This window comes from Bos grunniens, chromosome 5 (assembly GCF_055505025.1).
Source record: "Bos grunniens cultivar Pamir isolate PY7600 chromosome 5, Bosgru_T2T1.0, whole genome shotgun sequence".
NCBI lineage: Eukaryota > Metazoa > Chordata > Mammalia > Artiodactyla > Bovidae > Bos > Bos grunniens.
Genome location: NC_141169.1, coordinates 46225784 through 46244099, shown reverse-complemented (window position 1 = coordinate 46244099; position 18316 = coordinate 46225784). Strand labels below are relative to the sequence as shown.

The 18316-nt window shown below is 38.5% G+C and overlaps 1 protein-coding gene across 3 annotated transcripts in view; it reads right to left on the bottom strand.

Annotated features, from left to right (window-relative positions):
- Nucleotides 1-12527: 12527 nt before the first annotated feature.
- The window catches only part of SAXO6 (stabilizer of axonemal microtubules 6), a 28681-nt gene continuing 22892 nt past the window's right edge, over nucleotides 12528-18316 (bottom strand). For all 3 annotated transcript variants that reach the window (XM_086400093.1, XM_086400094.1, XM_086400095.1), the window contains 3 exons: nucleotides 16548-16800; nucleotides 14597-14656; nucleotides 12528-13366 (listed from right to left, as the gene is read on the bottom strand). In XM_086400093.1, coding sequence (XP_086256219.1) covers nucleotides 13254-13366; nucleotides 14597-14656; nucleotides 16548-16800 — 426 coding nt within the window. In that variant the 3' untranslated portion in view covers nucleotides 12528-13253. The remainder of the gene's footprint in view (nucleotides 13367-14596; nucleotides 14657-16547; nucleotides 16801-18316) is intronic.

Here is an 18316-nt window from a genome sequence, read left to right as displayed (position 1 = left end):
GCTGTGTCTGATTCTGCAATTCTCTACTGCTGAGCCACCAGGAAAGTCCTGCAGGCCATATGGTAGTTCTATTTTTAACTTTTTGAGGAACCTCCTTGCTTTTTTTCCATAACAACTGCACCAATTTGCATTCCCACCAACAGAGCAGGGGGATTCCCTGTTCTCCACGCCCTTGCCAACACTTGATAAGTGCTCTTTGACAGGTGTAAGCAGTTTGGTTCCGCTGCTGCTGCTAAGTCACTTCAGTTGTGTCCGACTCTGTGTGACCCCATAGATGGAAGCCCACCAGGCTCCCCCGTCCCTGGGATTCTCCAGGCAAGAACACTGGAGTGGGTTGCCATTTCCTTCTCCAATAGTTTGGCTCTAGCTGCTGTATAATCCTCTTGGTTGCATTCTCTCATTCCCTTGTTCACAGTAACAGTAATATCTGTACCCTAGAGGAGACACAGTAAATGCTGTACTTGGTGACTAAGAACTGAGCCACTGCCCAGAGAAATCACTGCCTTGGCACCTTGGTGCAGGGGCATTTATCTGTTACCCGCTGAGACATCTCAAGTTCTAAGAGCCTGGTGCTTATCTTGGAATCTCGTTTAGAGAAATCCAGCCTACTTAATTCCAATGGTATTTTTATGACAATTTTGCAATTTTTCAAAGGGGAATCAAATTTAGTAAGACCTTTATTGGAATCAATGCACTTGACTGGCCTACTTTTGAAAGCAGTTTGGCAATGATGCCTTTCCAAAAAAAAATAAGCATTTGCAATCAATGTGCATACAAGGATGTTTAACAAGTCCTTAATGAGACTGAAGTATCAGAAGAGGGGGAGGCTGCTTTGATCTGGAGAGGCAGAACAGAAAAAGCAATGGAGTTGAAAGAGTAACTTCGTGGTTTCACACTGAAGCCCAGAACTGGATCAACCTCACTTTAAATTCCTCCTCTACCCCTGACTAGTTCTGAGGACCTCAGAAATCTACTGCAGTCGGTTAACTCTCAGCTTGAGGGAAGGCTGTAGGTACCCTTTCCATTGCTCCATGGCAGTGGAGAGGAACATATAGGTTTTAGAGTTAAGAGCTGGGTTCAGATTCCAATTTAACCTCCATTTTCTTAAAGGCAGATGGGAGCTAAAGTCATAAGATCATTCTGAATATTTAATTAAATAATATAAACAAAGAACAAGTCACATAAAACCCATTGATTATGTTGCAGAGAAGCCAATTCTGACTCCATGTTAGAAACTGTTTCTTTGACTAGAACAATTGCTTTGTTGCTATGCTGCTGCTGCTGCGTCGCTTCAGTCGTGTCCGACTCTGTGCAACCCCATAGACGGCAGCCCGCCAGGCTCCCTTGTCCCTGGGATTCTCCAGGCAAGAACACTGGAGTGGGTTGCCATTTCCTTCTCCAATGCATGAAAGTGAAAAGTGAAAGTGAAGTCGCTCAGTCGTGTCCGACTCTTAGCGACCCCATGGACTGTAGCCTACCAGGCTCCTCCATCCATGGGATTTTCCAAGCAAGAGTACTGGGGGTGCCATTGCCTTCTCCAATACATAATAACCTGCCTCAGAGGACCCAGACCCTCTGTTTTTGTTCAGTGGCTCAGTCATGTCCGACTCTTTGCGACCCCATGGACTGCAGCATGCCAGGCTTTCCTGTTCTTCACCATCTCCTGGAGCTTACTCAAACCCATGTCCACTGAGTCAGTGATGTCATCCAACTATCTTATCCTCTGTCATCCCCTTCTCCTCCTGCCTTCAATCTTTCCCAACATCAGGGTCTTTTCTAATGATCCGTTTGTTCGTATCAGGGGGCCAAGGTATTGGAGATTGAGCTTCAGCATCCTCTACCTGATTGTAAACGAAAGTGCTTTTGTTCCACTCATAGAGAGATAATCTGACCCTGCCTACCTGTGAATAACTACAACAAAAACAGATAAACACACCTCTTTCAAAGGCTGGCCGTTCCCAGAGAGGTTTTGCAAGACTGAAGACCCTTTCCCTTTCCTTCCCCACTGCCTCTCCCTCTCTGTGCTGCCTTTAGACATTAGTTCCTCATTGCTCTCTGACTCTATAAAAGAATCTGGCATCCAGACCTTGCAAGATGGTTCCTCTGAGACATTAGTCTGCCGTCTTCTCAGTCAACCAGCTTTCCAAATAAAGTGATATTTCTTGCCTCAACACCTTGTCTCTCAGATTCACTGGCCTGTCATGTGGCAAGCAGAGCAAGCTTGAGTTGGTCACAAATTTGGCTTAGCCAGCCAGGAGCCTTGCTGCTTGTGACTAGCCGGCCCCAGTCAGAGAATATTGGAGCAAGGCCCTAGCAGCTGCTGGGACCATTTGTCCTGAGGATCTTTCCTTCAAGATTCCCTGAAGCAGCACCGACTGTCCCCAGCACTTGGCAATTGAGACAAGGAACTGACAAACTTTGAGTCAATGGATTTTTTTTTAATGTATTTATTTCTTTTTATTGAAGGATAATTACAGAATTTTGTTGCTTTCTGTCAAACTTCAGTGTGAATCAGCCATAGGTATACATATATCCCCTCCCTTTTGAACCTCCCTCCCATCTTCCTCCTGAGTCAACGGATTTGATAAGGATAGGATAAGTCTAGCCAGTTCAGCCAGTTCGTTTGTTTGTTTTTGTGTCACCTTTTCTGTTATGGGTTGATGGGCTTGATTTTGGAGAGTAAGTTGCTCCAGTGTATACACCAGGAATATATTTCCCCCTTAATTTGGGCTTTTCCTTTACAAAACAAGCCAATTTGGTTGGGGTACCCTGCTGGAGAGAGGAAGTGTTGTTGGACTCTACCTTGAGCTGGTTCACTGGGGAATTGGTTACTGTGGGGCAAGCCTACCCTAGTTGGAATCAGTTTTTTTGTTTTGTAGGGTAAATTTATTTACTGATTTGAGAATCAGTTCATTTATGCATCTATGCTGGAATTTATGTCATTTGTGTTAGAATTTGCCTATTTCTTTTATGTTTTGGTGTTATCAAACTTATAAAATGGGAAATATTTCATCTATCATAAAGGAAAGCTCTTTGGGGCATATATTAGATATGTTAAGATAAGAAGAGCAATGGCCCCTGAATGGCTCACAATTAAATAAGCTGGCAGTTAGAATCACTTTGCAAAGGAGAGGAACACTCTGATAATGAAGAAGCCTGGTGACTCCCTTGAACTTGAGGCATCTGATTCTAAATTTTCCTGCAAGAGCCCTGGGTAACTTTGATAGTGGGAAGCTTCAGCTCCAGTTTGGGAAGCTTCCCATAGAAGAAAAACTCCAACCTTTTGGAGAAAGGCTGCAGGTTAATGGGACTAGGAAGTCACGTTAATGTGACTTACACGATGGCTAGGTTTTGGTTTATTCTGGTTACTTTGGTAACAGGCAGACATCTGGTACTCTTTCCTCTAAGGCTGCCTCTATGTTTTCTTGCTTCTTTCTTCTCTGTGAACAGGCAAGAGGTTGTGGAAGCAACTGAGGAACTCTGACCAGGGTTGCTCTCTGGTCGCTCCACGTCAACACCGTGTCTCTTGGATCCATTGGCCTCTCATGCGGTGAGCACCTGAGTTTGGACTTGGTGACAAATTCTGTCATTCCCCTTCTAGTAATGGCTAGCGTTTGCTGTCTGTTTGCTGTGTACACAGTGCTATGTAGGAATCCTCTGTGGATCTGAAACAGAGCAGGACCCTCTGTGGTCCCGATCCGCCCCACCATGTTCTCAGCCTGCCTTTTGTCTGCGGAAAACTTTAGGCAAAGAGTAAGTTTAATCCGAGAAGTGGGAAAATGTAGAAACAAAGGAAAAGAATCAAAGGAGACAGAATAATAATCATATAGTCGTTAAGCATAGCCAAGGACCTTTAGTTCCTTCTCAAGGGCCATAGATAATATCCTGAGCCATACTCTGTGAGCCGTCTTGCTGCTGCTGCTGCTAAGCCGTTTCAGTCATGTCCGACTCTGTGTGACCCCATAGACGGCAGCCCACCAAGCTCCCCTGTCCCTGGGATTTTCCAGGCAAGAGTACTGGAGTGGGGTGCCATTGCCTTCTCCAGTGAGCCGTCTTACAGATATTGAAAACCCAGGTAAAGTTAACAACATGATAACCAGACTATAGCCATGACATAAGCTGCCACAATTCTGAGAACTGGCCTCAAGAAATGAAAACAAACTGACTTTGGAACTGAAGATGAACTGTACCTAAAACAATCAAGATGTTGCTGATCAGACCACCGGTGACCGATTTTAAAGACAACCGTCAGAGCTGACTGTGCTGCTTTTGCATATAGCTCTGTCCCTCTGTCTATAAAAGCTCTTACCCTCTGCTCGTCAGCTGGGAAACTTGGCCTTTGGACAGACATCTGCCCTCTCCCTCGGTTGCCAACATCCAAAATAAAGCAACCTTTCCTTTCGGCCAACATACTGTCTTTAAAGTCTTCTGAGCAGCGAGCAGCCAGACCCCGGTTTTGGTAACAGACCTACTCAATTAATCTTTTACTTTTAATGACTACATATTGAAATTAAGTCAAATAATCTTATATAAAAAACTGAAAATGTGTGTAACCAGTGGTTTCTTTTGTTAACAAAGCCTTCAAATCTAAAACAAAAATAAAACTTTTGGCAAACAAGCGAACAGAAGAACACAGCGTTGCAGCAAACACAGGCGCTCCTGTGTACCTGCCTCTCCATCTCTTTGCTGTACACCGGCTGCCTTCCAACTGCAGCACCTGCTCTCCTTGGCCTGAGGGCTTTCTTGTCTATGCAGGAGTCACAAGAATGTTGATGCTACTGATGCTTATTCACTTTCTCTCCATCCTGCATCCTTAAGTCAGTGACTGATGGGAGCTCCCTCAACCCTCAGTGCTCAGATATGAGCTCCCAGAGTTTTCCCAGCTGTGCCAAGCTCCAGTTATCTAGCCCGGTAACTGGTTTAGCAATACATTCATTTACTGGATGTTTCTCTGAATCTCCAGGGTAGGTGCATTGCTGTAGTGGCAGGCTTCAATGTGAACAGCACCCTATCTCTTCTCTTAAACTTCTCTTTCTAGTTCCATTTGGGTGGGTGGTAGAAAAGAGTCAGAGAAGAGACAGTATTCAGGGTTGAGACAAAAAAGAGGCCCATAAGTGTACTGTGCCTCTTAGGACTGACCCTCATTGGTCCTTAGGCCACTGCTCTAACTTCCGGTCTCACTTGCTAATTAGAAATGTTTTAAATGCTAAATTGAAATAACTTTCATTCCACCCAACTTCCCTCATTTCCAATAAAATTGAGCAATTTTATGAAATAAAATAGAAAATAGTTAACATTTTTGAATTCTAACTATGTGGCAGCATTAGTGCTTCAGGTGCATGGAATTCTTTAATTCTCACAATAACCATTAAAAACTACTTATGCTTCTTACCCTACTTAATATACTCATTGACTGGAGCTCAGAAGATAGGTCACTTGTCAGGATCACACAACAAACAAGAGGCAGAACCAATATTTAAACATCCTTTTATCTGGCCCAAGAGCATAGGTCTGCTTAAAATGAATATTCAAGGGTGTTTGTTTTTTTCCAGCTTCATTGTATTCTTAATATTGTTAAAGAAAATCTATTGTAGGAAGACTTATGGAGATTGTACCATTCACCCAGAGGAAAATATGGTAATATACTCTAACACATCTGACCTTGAATCCTTGTCAAGTCTCGATTTGAGATGGCCTCAGAGGCCAAAGGAAATGTGAGTTCTAGAGAAACTGGCATCTTGGAGCCCAGGAAAACCAGAAGGCAGAGACAGGGCAAATGTTCTTTAAAGCAGCTTGATTTGGTAGAGAAAAAGCGTGCAAGACTTGTTTATATTTCTTACTTATTTAGTGCCCATCAAGGAACAGTAGTGTTCTAGTATCATCAGTAACACACATGCAAACATCCACGCACACACACACAACCATGTAGACCTGAACTTGTTATTAGTGACTAGGAAACAGAGTTTAACAAAGGGAACGTGATGCAGAAAAAAGGAAGACTAGCTGGCTGGCTTGGAGAAGGCAACGGCACCCCACTCCAGCGCTCTTGCTTGGAAAATCCAAGCAAGAGCTTGGATTTGTGCTAAGAGTCGGATACGACTGAAGCGACTTAGCAGCAGCAGCAGCAGCAGCTGGCTGGCTACAATGCCTTTCAAAGAGAAGGCAATGGAAATTAGTTGTTTCAGAAAATTTGAAAATCCATAAATCATGAGTGGAAAGTGATTTTTCTCCAACTATGGAATTAAGAAAAAAACTAAATGAATAGCAAATTATTTTGTAATTTGCAACAGTGACTTATTTAATCCTAAAGAGACACCAGGATTAATATTGTGCATGGCAGAAAATTTCTGTGGAATTTTTGCATGCTGTTTAATGAATAAATAAATGAACATAATCACTAAACTTATAGGGATTGTCAGATTTTTAGGAGCTTCTCTAATCAAAAGTGTTCTGCTTCTAAGTTGTTTTTTTTAACATATTATTTAAGTAATTAAAGAACTGTACATGTTGCTATATTAATCTTTACTAATTTTTTAACTATTCAAACTATAAACACAAATCCAAATTTAAAAAATTACAAAATTTTTTCTTGGTCCCCACAGCTTCATTCTGAATGATGAAAAAAACTGATATGTTCTTAAGGCCTTGACCTGTGATGCTTTTAAAGTCTTGGCAGCTACAATTCACTGTAATTAAGTGATCAAGCTGCAGTGTTTAATGCTGGGTTATACTCTCCAATTAGTACAGTACTTTGGATGTTTCATCTTTGCAAAATTACAAGTTAAAATTATTACTGGTTCTTTACGGAACAAAAGTGTGAGCACCGTCATACAAACCTATTTTCAATTTTCTTTGTTTTTTTCCAGAACCTTAGATGTTTTGACCTGAATACAGTAATTTTTAACGGGAACCTTAACTGCTAAGGTACTCACTATGGGCAAAATTTTCCTGGATGATATGTTCAGCCTCTGACTGCAATTGAATTTATGAGTGTGGTGCTTCTACATTTTCCCATAGTGTGTGGCATTTAGGTTAGTTTATATTTCCTTCTAAAAGTTAACAAAACTGAGTTTTTAGTTAATTCATCTCTTAAAAAAAAAGCTTGTAGCAAATGTAGAAAATCCTTATTGACTGTGCGTTCATTCAGGGACCAAGTTCACCTATCTTTCCTTTCATCAGTAATTATCATGAGTCCTCTATCTCTGCATTGTCTGACTCATACCTGATAACATCTCCAATTCATGGTTCCTCTAATACAGTTTGCATGTATCAGGTAATTGATTCCACCTTCTAGAATCGCTGAGTCACAACACTAGAGTCACAGTCTTCTTTGCTTTACCACATAACGGAAACAGACAAATCATTTCAGCACCCCTGCCCCAAACTGCCGCTGTGTGAGCTGAATGTAGGTCATGGCAGACAGTGCTGCTATAGGAGATGCCACGAAGTCAGAATACATTGTCTCCGGTTTTAAATTTAAATTCAGCTTCTCCCTTTGCATTGTTTTATATCTATATATATTATGTATATTAAGTATATATATAATACATATATATACATATTGCTGTGCAGGCTTTTCTCTAGTTGAGGCTAGCAGGGGCTGCTCTCTAATTGTCTTGTGCAGGCCTCTCACTGTGGTGGCTTCTCTTGTTGCTGAGCACAGGCTCTGGAGTGTTTGGGCTTCAGTAGCTACTGCGGATGGGCTCAGTCGTTGTGCCTCTCAGGCTCCATCGCACAGGCTCAATAGTTGTGGAGCATGGGCTTCAGTTGCTCTGAGACATGTGGGATCCTCCCCGATTAGGGGTCAAACCCGTGTCTCCTGCATTGGCAAGTGGATTCCTTACCACTGAGCCACCAGAGACGCCCCCATTCTCCCATTGTTTTAATAAAAATTGCCTTCAAAATAACAGAAGTAACATTTTCAATTGAATTGTAACTGAACCCAGGTTTGGCTGCTCGGTGCTCATAAACCAGTAATTCGAGAGGCAAGTGTAGTAGAAAGGAAAGTCACTTTAAACAGAAAAGCCAGCAGTCTGGGGAGAAGGTAGACTCATGTCCTGAGACCAACTCCAAAGATTCTGCTCAGCCATGACAGTTTTTAAAGGAAAAAATGGTAGATGGGGGGTGGGGAGAGAATCTCAGGGAATCACTGAGGCAGGAGGTTGAGTTCTGCCTCCTTCTTTGTTGAGTACAGACTGGCTGACTCTATCTTCAGATGTCTTGCCTGGATGATCTGCCTGCAGAATAGCTTAGGGGGCTGCTGTGGGTACACTCTATTGTCCTAATCATTAACTGCTTGGTTCTGTACTTGGGGGAGAGGGGCTTTTGCTTGGTTGCAGAATGACATTTGGGCAACATACATAAAATATCCTTACAGACTTTAAGTCATTTAATTGTTAAGTCTTATAGGTGAGAAGCAGACTCAAAGGAGTTTAACCAGCTTGTTCAAGGTTGAGTTAGGACTCCACTGTAACCCCAAAACCAGTGGTTCCCAAACTACCTGAATATCAAAATCACCCAAGGAAGACATATACAGATTCCCAGGCCCCATCTCTGGGTAGTCTTATGGGTGGATCATGGATAGTGTCCCTTTACATTCTAGTATCTGCGATTTGTGGCTTATTTTTATTTTCTAGGTAGACTTCAGCCAAGAAAGGAAACTAAACCACTTTATTTTTATAAGCCAAGGAAGATGTGAAAGGTTTAGTAAATCTTATAGCAGCTTATCTTGAGCTGCTCTTTTCTCCTTCCTGAAGTAGATTGTTTTCTCTATCAGGCAAATTATATGAAAAACAAAACAAAACAAAACAAAACAACACAGAGATTTGTGTAGTGGCTGCCATGGTAAGTTTATAAACTGCCTTTGGGGGTAATGGGGAGGAAACCCTAGCCCACCATTTTCAAATGGTCAATTTCAAGCTACTGATGGTTTAACAACCTGCTCACGAAAGTTCTGAATATTTAGCAATTGACCCAAAAGTCAGCTTCACTATACTACTTGGTGTAAAATATATAGTCAGAAACTGAAAATTTTCCCAAGATTATCGAAATTGTCCATTATGTGGCTCGAATTGGTTGTGTGGTTCGAATTCCCCAAACATCATTATGTCTGTTAGCTTCCTGCTCTGACTTCCAGAGGGACCCAGGTGACCCCACGCCTCTCTCAATTGCCAAGAACACACTTCAATATGGTCCTGAGGAGTAATGGGTAAGGAGCATTTAGTGGAAGAGAAGCAGATTCCATTTTTATATATAGTCATTTTTAAAAAGAATTCTTATTTAGTTAATTTAGAACTGTGCCGGGTCTTCGTTGTTTGTGTGGGCTTTCTCTAGTTGCCGTGAGAAGGGCCCACTTTTGGTTGAGGTGCTCAGGCTTCTCATTGCGATGGCTTCTCTTGTTGTGGAGCACAGGCTCTGGGCACTCAGGTTTCCGTAGTTACAGCTCGTGGGCTCAGTAGTTGTGGAGCTTAGGTGCTTCCCAGCATGTGGACCAGGTCCACATCCCTGGACTAGGGATGGAAACTGTGACCCCTGCATTGACAGGCAGATTCTTATCTACTGCACCACCAGGGAATGGATGCCAGGTTTAGGATGACTACTCTTTCTTCTTACCTGTATCATAGCAGGTGTAGTATAGCAGGAGAGCTGTCCTCTGTTTGAGAGAGGCTGCTACCCTTAGCAGGACTTGTAGGATCAGGTGGAAATGAAATATGAAACAGAGTTTAAGACAGTTTGAATCTGGAAGGAACAAAAAAGGCTGGAGCTTTCTATGCCTCCATTCACCATAGGAGAAAGATGCATAAGGTCAACTCAGATTACAGGATCACCATTAGTGAAGATACCACTGGCTTGCTTTTAATTCGATTGGCTAGACTGCAGGCTCTTTTCTCAGGCAGGGCACAACCCTAGCTCATCCAATGACAGGGACTGTTCTGCCTGTGGTAGCCTTTGCACCACTGACTCATTTTGAAAGAGCGATGATGGCAGCGATGACAAAGACTGTGCCCTGAGCACGCCATCATGACTAATGCCACCACATGTAAAGGTCCTAAAACATATTCCAAAACCAAACATAAATGATTCTGGGATCATTCACCATTTTAGAGTATTTGTTCCCTTGGTAAACTTCTAGAAGTTGTGATAAATATTTTGGGGGTGTCTGCAACTGCAACAGAGGTACATAATCCATCCTGAGCTCCCTGAGTAACCAGCTGCAACACTACTTATATGAGAACAAGTTTGTTTTGAATGTTAACTCGCTTTTATTCTGATTGATTCTACCAGTACAATAACTTGTTTCCCATATACTTTTTTATCTGACTAGAAAGAAAAGTGTTTATCTTCTAAGATGATGAAGTAAAAAAAAAAAAAAAATTAACTTCCAAATGAATCAACCAGGGAAAACTGAATCACAGTAGGACTCACAATTTTAGTATAAACACTCCAGAGTAGGCAGTGTGGATAGATCGAATAAGAAGACCTAGATCGAACCCACCAGCTATCAGGTTTTAGTCCAGCCACTTAAGTGGGTTTTCCCATCTGTAAAATGATAATATATATACTTAAATCTCGAGGTAATACATTCCAAGTACTAAGCAAGTTTTGTTGTTGTTATTTATTCACTAAGTCATGTCCAACTTTTTGTGACCCCATGGACTGTAGCTCACCGGGCTCCTCTGTTCATGGGATTTCTCAGGCAAGAATACTGGAGTGGATTGCCATCTCCTCCTCCACGGGATCTTCTCAACCCAGGGATCAAACCCAGGTCTCCTGCTTGGCAGGCAGATTCTTTACCACTGAGCCACCTGGGAAGCCCCACTAAGCGTGTTTATCATGTTTTACCCTTAATCCTCAAAAATCATCCTTGAGGAGTTCTTAACTTGGGAGTTCAGACTCCCACAAGATTGAGATGAGATTCAACATGAATATCCATTCCCATACATATATACAAAATTTGAATTATATGTATGTGCACTTTTGTCTGAGCTCTCAACCAGGGACATATGAGCATCTCAGCATCTGGGGTGAAGATAGGGACAAAGAACAGAGGCAATTGGTGTGCTACTTCCGTTGTGATCCTGATGTTTGTTCCCCTGTCTAGTTTGAGATACCAATTTCAACAAAAAAACCAAATCACCAATTTATAATAGGGTGTACCATATACTTGAAGTTAAAGATAAAAAAAAATTGAATTACCTAGGATTTTCCAGAGAAATGAAAAATCTTATTTCTATACAAAGATTTGCACAGTAGACTTGATTCATTATAGTCCCAAGCTGCAAATAACCCAAAAGTCCACCATAAGTGAGTGGATTAAAAGGGAACATAGAAAAATAAATAAATAAAAAGGAACATAGGTGCCCAACACATAGATGACCCAAAAACATGCTGAATGAAAGTCAGATAAAAAAGATGGTTCCATGTATATAAAATTATTATAAACTGACAGAAAGCAGATTAGTGATCTCCTTTGAGGACTGGGGTGGGAGGGATGGATTGAACTGCAAAGCGAAATGGGGAAACTTTTGATGATGGAAATGCAGTGTGTCTTGGTTGTGGTGTTGGTTTCGCAGATGTATACATTCTTTCCAAACTCAATGAGCTGTAAAATTTTTATATACTTTTGTAAAGATTGTTTTATGTGGATCATTTTTAAAGTCTGTTTTGAATTTTTTACAGTATCATTTATGTTTTTGGTTTTTTGGCCACAAGGCATGTAGGAGCTCAGCTCCCCAACCAAGGATCGAACCTGCACCTCCCGCATTGGTAGACAAAGTCTTAACCACTGGACCACCACGGAAGTCCCTGAACTGTAAAATTTTTAATAACTGCAGTTTATTATACATAATTGTGCATGAGTCTTTTTGAATTCTGATTTTCTCAGGGTATATGCCCAGTAGTGAGATTGCTGGGGCTTAGTAACTTTTTAAATCAACAGTTTTAAAAGGTCTGTGGAATGTAAGCAAATAGTTTGTATGCCTACAGTTCTTTATAATCTCATGATAACATAAGACCTTTAAGGCCCTTACTGTGAACCAGTGATTTGCAAAACCACTCTTGACCAAATTAAGCACTTTAGAACACAGACTATACATTTGTTTTCTAACCAGCAGGCATCAATATTCTGTGTATTATCTTCAGTAACTTCTGTCTATTGTAAATATTTATGTAAATATTTTATGCATTATATTTTATGAAATCCGTATTTTTTAGAAAATTAAGCAAATGATAAACAAGCAAGATAAAGAGTAAGACCACAGAACACGTCCTAAGAGTTAAAGAAGTATAATCAAAAAGTTTATGTCAAATTTTAAAAAAATGAGTCTGCCTTGGAAATTCTATGTTTTTTCCTATATTTGTGCAAAAACATTGTGGACTCAGTTTTGCTGCATTTGGATAAATGCAAAACAAGTATGAAGTGCTTAAGCTGTTGTGAGTAAAATGTTTTTAAAAGATAATCATCTGTTCCATGTAATAACTCTCTAGAGAAGCCAAACCCTTGAAACACTTGAAACAAACAGAACTGAAACAGTTGATCGTTTTATTTCAAAATATCTACAAAGTTTTAATTTTCCATTATACAAATTTTTCAAAATTCAGACATTATTCAAATGTAAGCCAAAGTCCTTATACAAACAGAATACACACAAAGATAAAAAATATATTCTCTCAGCAAACTCTGTTACATAAATAAGAAAAGTATATACAAAAGCTAGTATTTTCAATATGAAGTACAATTATTTTAACACTGCAACCACAAACAGAAGGTACTAAAATAAACACCACAGCAAAAGGTAAAGGAACAACAAATTCATTTTATGACATCTACAATTGTAAAGATACATAAAGCCACTCTTCAGGTAATCTATATTCACATTTAGATTTTAACTTTTACTTTACTTTATTCATATTTATGAATATTCTCTGGATAGGGGAAATTCACAATTCTACCAGCTAGCCTTGACACATTATACAAATTAGAACATGTGAAGAACTACATAATCTATGTCTTTATACTTTGGGAACAGATGCAAAAAGAATCCTTCAAAAGTTAAAATTTCATGAACCTGTGTTAAAAATTTTCCAGTAGACTGAATTGAGTATTGCAAAAAAAAAAAAAACCAATTCTTTTTAAGTGGGAAATGTTAGCAAAAAATCCAAATACTTGAAGTCTTAACATAGTAAAGCAATAATGAAAAAAGTATGCCAATGGTTCCCCCAGATAAAAGCAACTCAACTAGGTGTCTGCCTAGTTATGTTTTGCCCCAGAAATTCTCCTTCCTTTTTTGAGCTCGTGCCAGAGTTTGAAAAGCCTGAAGACTAGAAGCTGCAGAGCGAGCAGAAATTTCAGATAATCTGTCCTCATCTGCAATGAAAGAATTATATTCAGTGCAAAAAATCTCTTATAAAAATACTATGTTTCAAAACATCAAAAGAAAATTAAAAGCATCAAGCTCTGTAATGTCAATACTGACTATCAGAAACACATAATCTATTAAAATATAAGATTAGTATTTTTAGGATCATTCACAGTAATTTTCCAAGTTTATCATATTTAGAAATCAAACATTTCAATATTAAATGAGCATTCTGTTTTTTTTCTGAACTCCCGCTATGTCATTAACACAAACACATGGACTGTGATTTTGGTATTACTTGGAAACAATTCATCATCATACTATCTTGTCCTACTTTAAAAAGCACAGCTGTTTGAGCAAAAGAAACCCTCACATTTTAAAAACGAAATGTCATACCTTCACATGGTACCCACATCACATTTCTAAAGTAATTTCACTTAATATAGAAATGATGTGACTTTAATATGCTACCCTTCATTATTACTGAAATTTCTCATTCTGAGTAAGCAAATCAATTATCAAGTTATTTGTAAACACTGTTTTTCCATTAAAAAGAAAACAAGATAGGATTCAGTGTCCAGATATTGGCATTTCAAAACATAACAACTTGATTTCTAGCTCACTGAATTCTGAAAGGAGTGTCAAACTTGCTAAGAGGAAAGAACCATCAATGTGTGTGAAGCCATAATACATAAAGTATTCAAATTTACTTTCAAATTCAAAACTTATAAACAGTAATTTTATACTTCTTAGGTTGCATTAAAATAGTAATTTCAATTGTTCAACATCAAGAATTCAAAATTCCTCCTGCCACCAATATCAGTAACCAAATTTTTCAGAATAAAAACTACACAAGAGAAAAACACTCATTTTCCCTAATCATGTATTTTTTGAGAATATACAGACATTTGAAGAAAATGATGGATGTAATGCTAAGCCGATTCCTGAGCCACCAGTCAACCAGGGTGGAAAACAGAGTACTGATGGTGGGTGTGATGCATCTCTTGCCATCCATTTGCTTTAAAACAGATTCTTCAAGGCTTAGTGCCTAGTTTACTCATGTATAAAATGGGGATAGTTTACCCCCTTCACAGAGTTTTAAGGATCTAATGAAAAGACATCTATGGAAGTACTCTGTAAACTATAAAGTGCTAACTGAATGTCAAATCATTATACTATTATAAACTACTATCTAATAAAATATACTGTTATCTTGTGTTATTTGACTACTGAAATACCTTCATCATTAAAGGCTTCATGCTGATGTAACTGGAAATTGTTCATCCTTGATTTTCCCACTTTAAAAAAAAACAAAAGCCATAAGAAATTATCCTTCAAAGCCACCCAACAATGTATCTTACAGTCAACTTGAAGAGAAGGTAGACTGTCAAAAAGTTTAATTTTATACCTTTAATAGAAATTCCTGCCAAAGGGTCATTCATTAATTTATAATATGCTTAGCAAATATGTAAACAAACAGGGGATAACCTCCTGGGATTCTTCTCAATGACAATACTAATCTAACTTGAAGGAAATATAATAAGCTTCTCTTTAAAGATTATAGTTGGACTATACACATGTACAAAAGCAATATAAACCTAGGAAAAAGAAAATGGGAAACAAGAAAACAGAAACAAAAGTTTGAAAAGTGGAAAGCAAATGGAAGGCAGTGAGTGTGTGGTTATCATAGCCAATGGAGCTGAATCCTAAGGCAGCAGAGAAGGGAAACCAAGAAGCAATCAATTTGCTCCCCTGATGGCTGGGTGGTTGGGAGTACTGAGTACCACTGAAAGTTGAAGGGAAGGGAAAACTGAATCAGGAATCTAATTGTCTTTCTACAAAATAGTCTACCAGATCCATCTTTAATTTTGCACAGCAGGGTAACAGCGCATCTTCCAAAAGAGGAATTGAGGTCTTATTGCTAAAGAAGGTTTATCACAGCTACTTTATGACTGAAAGACACCAGATTCAATTAGGGGAAAGGAGAAACCATATTCCAAATAGGGGCATTATATATATGTATCATTTATCTCCTCAATCAGGTAAAACATGCTATCCATGAAATAATAAGAGAATGCTTATATAAAAGGAGTATGCAATGTTTTTAAAAAAAACTTAGAAATTTAAAATGTAGCAACATATTTTAAAACTCAAGTAGAAGATAAAAAATAGTAACCCTTTCAAATTAAAACAAAAAGACAGAGATGGAAAATATGACAGCTAAGATAAGAAAATAGCATCTTCAACATGTCCAACATCTGAAAAATAACAGTGCCAGAAGGGAGCAAGAGAGACTGCAGGGGAAGAAATTACTGACTAAATAATTTAAGAAAATTTCCCAGAACTGAGGAACATGACTTTTCAGATTGAAGAGCTTTACTGAGTACTAGCAAAATGAATGAAAAGGGACCCACCATAAAATTTCAGAGCACTAGGAATAAAGAGAAGATGCTAAGAGCTGTCAGGGAAAAAAAAAGTCATCCACAAAAATCAAAAATAAAAAGTGCATCAGATTTCTCAACAATAATAATGGACATAAAAAAAGAGCAAAGCAATAGCTAATAAAACCAAAGGAAAATATTTTATGACTTGATTCTATATCCAGGTAACATTTGGTAATGTCTGAAGACATCTTTGGTTGTCATACCTGGGGAAGAGGTGCTCTGGCATCTAATGGGTTGCCTATACATTTTTGGAAAAGAACGTCAGAGACATCTCACACTTAGACCAAAGTGAACTTGGGTATAGCACAACTTAGTGTGTCAAAGATGAGGGTTTTTTCTGTTTAAAGAGATCTACTATGTTGCTGCTACTGCTGCTAAGTCGCTTCAGTCGTGTCCAACTCTGTGTGACCCCATAGATGGAAGCCCACCAGGCTCCCCCATCCTTGGGATTCTCCAGGCAAGAACACTGGAGTGGGTTGCCATTTCCTTCTCCAATGCATGAAAGTGAAAAGTGAAAGTGAAAAGCTCAATCATGTCTGACTCCTAGCGACCCCATGGACTGCAGCCCACCAGCTCCTCCATCCATGGGATTTTCCAGGCAAGAGTACTGGAGTGGGGTGCCATTGCCTTCTCCGGATCTACTATGTTAACTAAAACTAAATAAAATGGTATACTTACAGCCTTTGTATCTATCAATATAGCACTTTCCTTTTAATAGACAGAAAATTAAAACCTAAATAATTACCATTATGCTGGAATTCTGGATCTCTCAGGGAGCCCTGAATTCGACGAGAAGGATGCCAGTAGGATGTGGCGCAGGGTGGAGAAGCAGATTTCCCAGGTGTGTTAGGTGGGTATTCTGGCATTTTTGAAACGGGAAGAGTTGTCTCAACAAATTTGGGGATATTGGGTTCAGAATCTTCCCTCAAAGGCAAGGGATCAACTGTTTTAATACCAGCAGCTGGAGAAGTCAGGAGGGATATAGCACGACTTTCTTTCTAAACGACAAAAAAAAAAAGCATATATGTGGGTACACATATATAAATAAAACAAACATTTAAATACACAAATAACCATAAATGAAATAGGGAAAAATATGGGGAAAATTTATGAAACCTTCATGTGGGGAAGATTTTATAGGACTAACAACCAATATAATGATATTTAGCTAAATAAAAACAATATGTAAATACTTTAAAAAAGAAAAAGAAAAATGACAAACTTGGGGAAAATACACAACTTACTGGATTGACAATGAATCACCATTGTTACATAAATATTTCTTTAAAAGTAGCAAGATAAACCTAATTTAAAGGTAAAATAAGGACATATATCAACAATTCATATACAAACTACAAAGAGCAAACACATTCTACACCTCACTCATCAAATAATTTCAAAATACAAGTATTAATATAAGTACTAATTTTTTACTTAACAAATTATAAAAATAAATTTTAAGAAACAAACTATAATACCCTGAGTTGACAAAGATGTAGTAAAACTGGCACTCTCATCAGTGCTACCGGTAGCACAACCTCACAGGGGAGCTGGTAAATCACAGCAAAAGCCTTAATACTGTGGTTCTCTGACCCCAAAATTAATACTTAAGGAATATTTACATAAAAAGAGGTAACAACAATAAGAACAAAAATGTAGGTAAAGGACGGATGATTTCTTTACAGCATTTTTCAAAACAGGAAAATTAAGATATAACAATAGGCATCTAGTTTTAAAAAATGTTACAGCAATAAGCATGTAGCCTTTAAAAAAACCACAGTATAACTACAGATATCATATTCACAATTAAAAATCAAATTATAAATTAATGACATGGAAGTACATTTATAATACACTGCTAGGTGAGGGAAAATATATTATGAAAACTTATCTACAGCATAATAAACAAATACACTACAATGGCTGTTTCTACAGTAGGTATGACTTTAACTTTTTTGGTTTGGTCAGTATCTTCTGTTTTTCCACAATGATTATGTATCATGAGGGTCAAAATCCCTGTATAACTTCACTTTTAGAATAATGTAAACCACTAAAATCAAATATAGCTCCAAATTTTCCTGATTACTCCTTATAATTGTTGCCTTTAGTTATTAACTTCGAGTTTATCAATGCGATGTTCAAAACACTACTTTCTGATCTTAAGCATCATTTTCTACAATTAGAAAGCTTGGCTTATTGCTTCAAAGGGGAGATAGCCTGAGGTCTCACCAAAAAAACACAAATTTTTAAAAATCAAGATCTATTAATAAGATAAAAAACACAAATCTTCCACTTGCTTCCCTTTTTAATCATGAAGATGTCTTATGAAAACTGATTTTTTTTCTTTTTGTACATATTTATAGAGAATTTGGAATTTCTGTCAAATTGGTTTTATTATTGTTAAAACCTGAATTAAATCCATAGAATACTTGTAGTACATGGGGTCTCCAGGTTTAATTTAACTGACTTCATGATCTGTTCTTGAACCTAAAAACCTCCTTACTGGCCTCACTG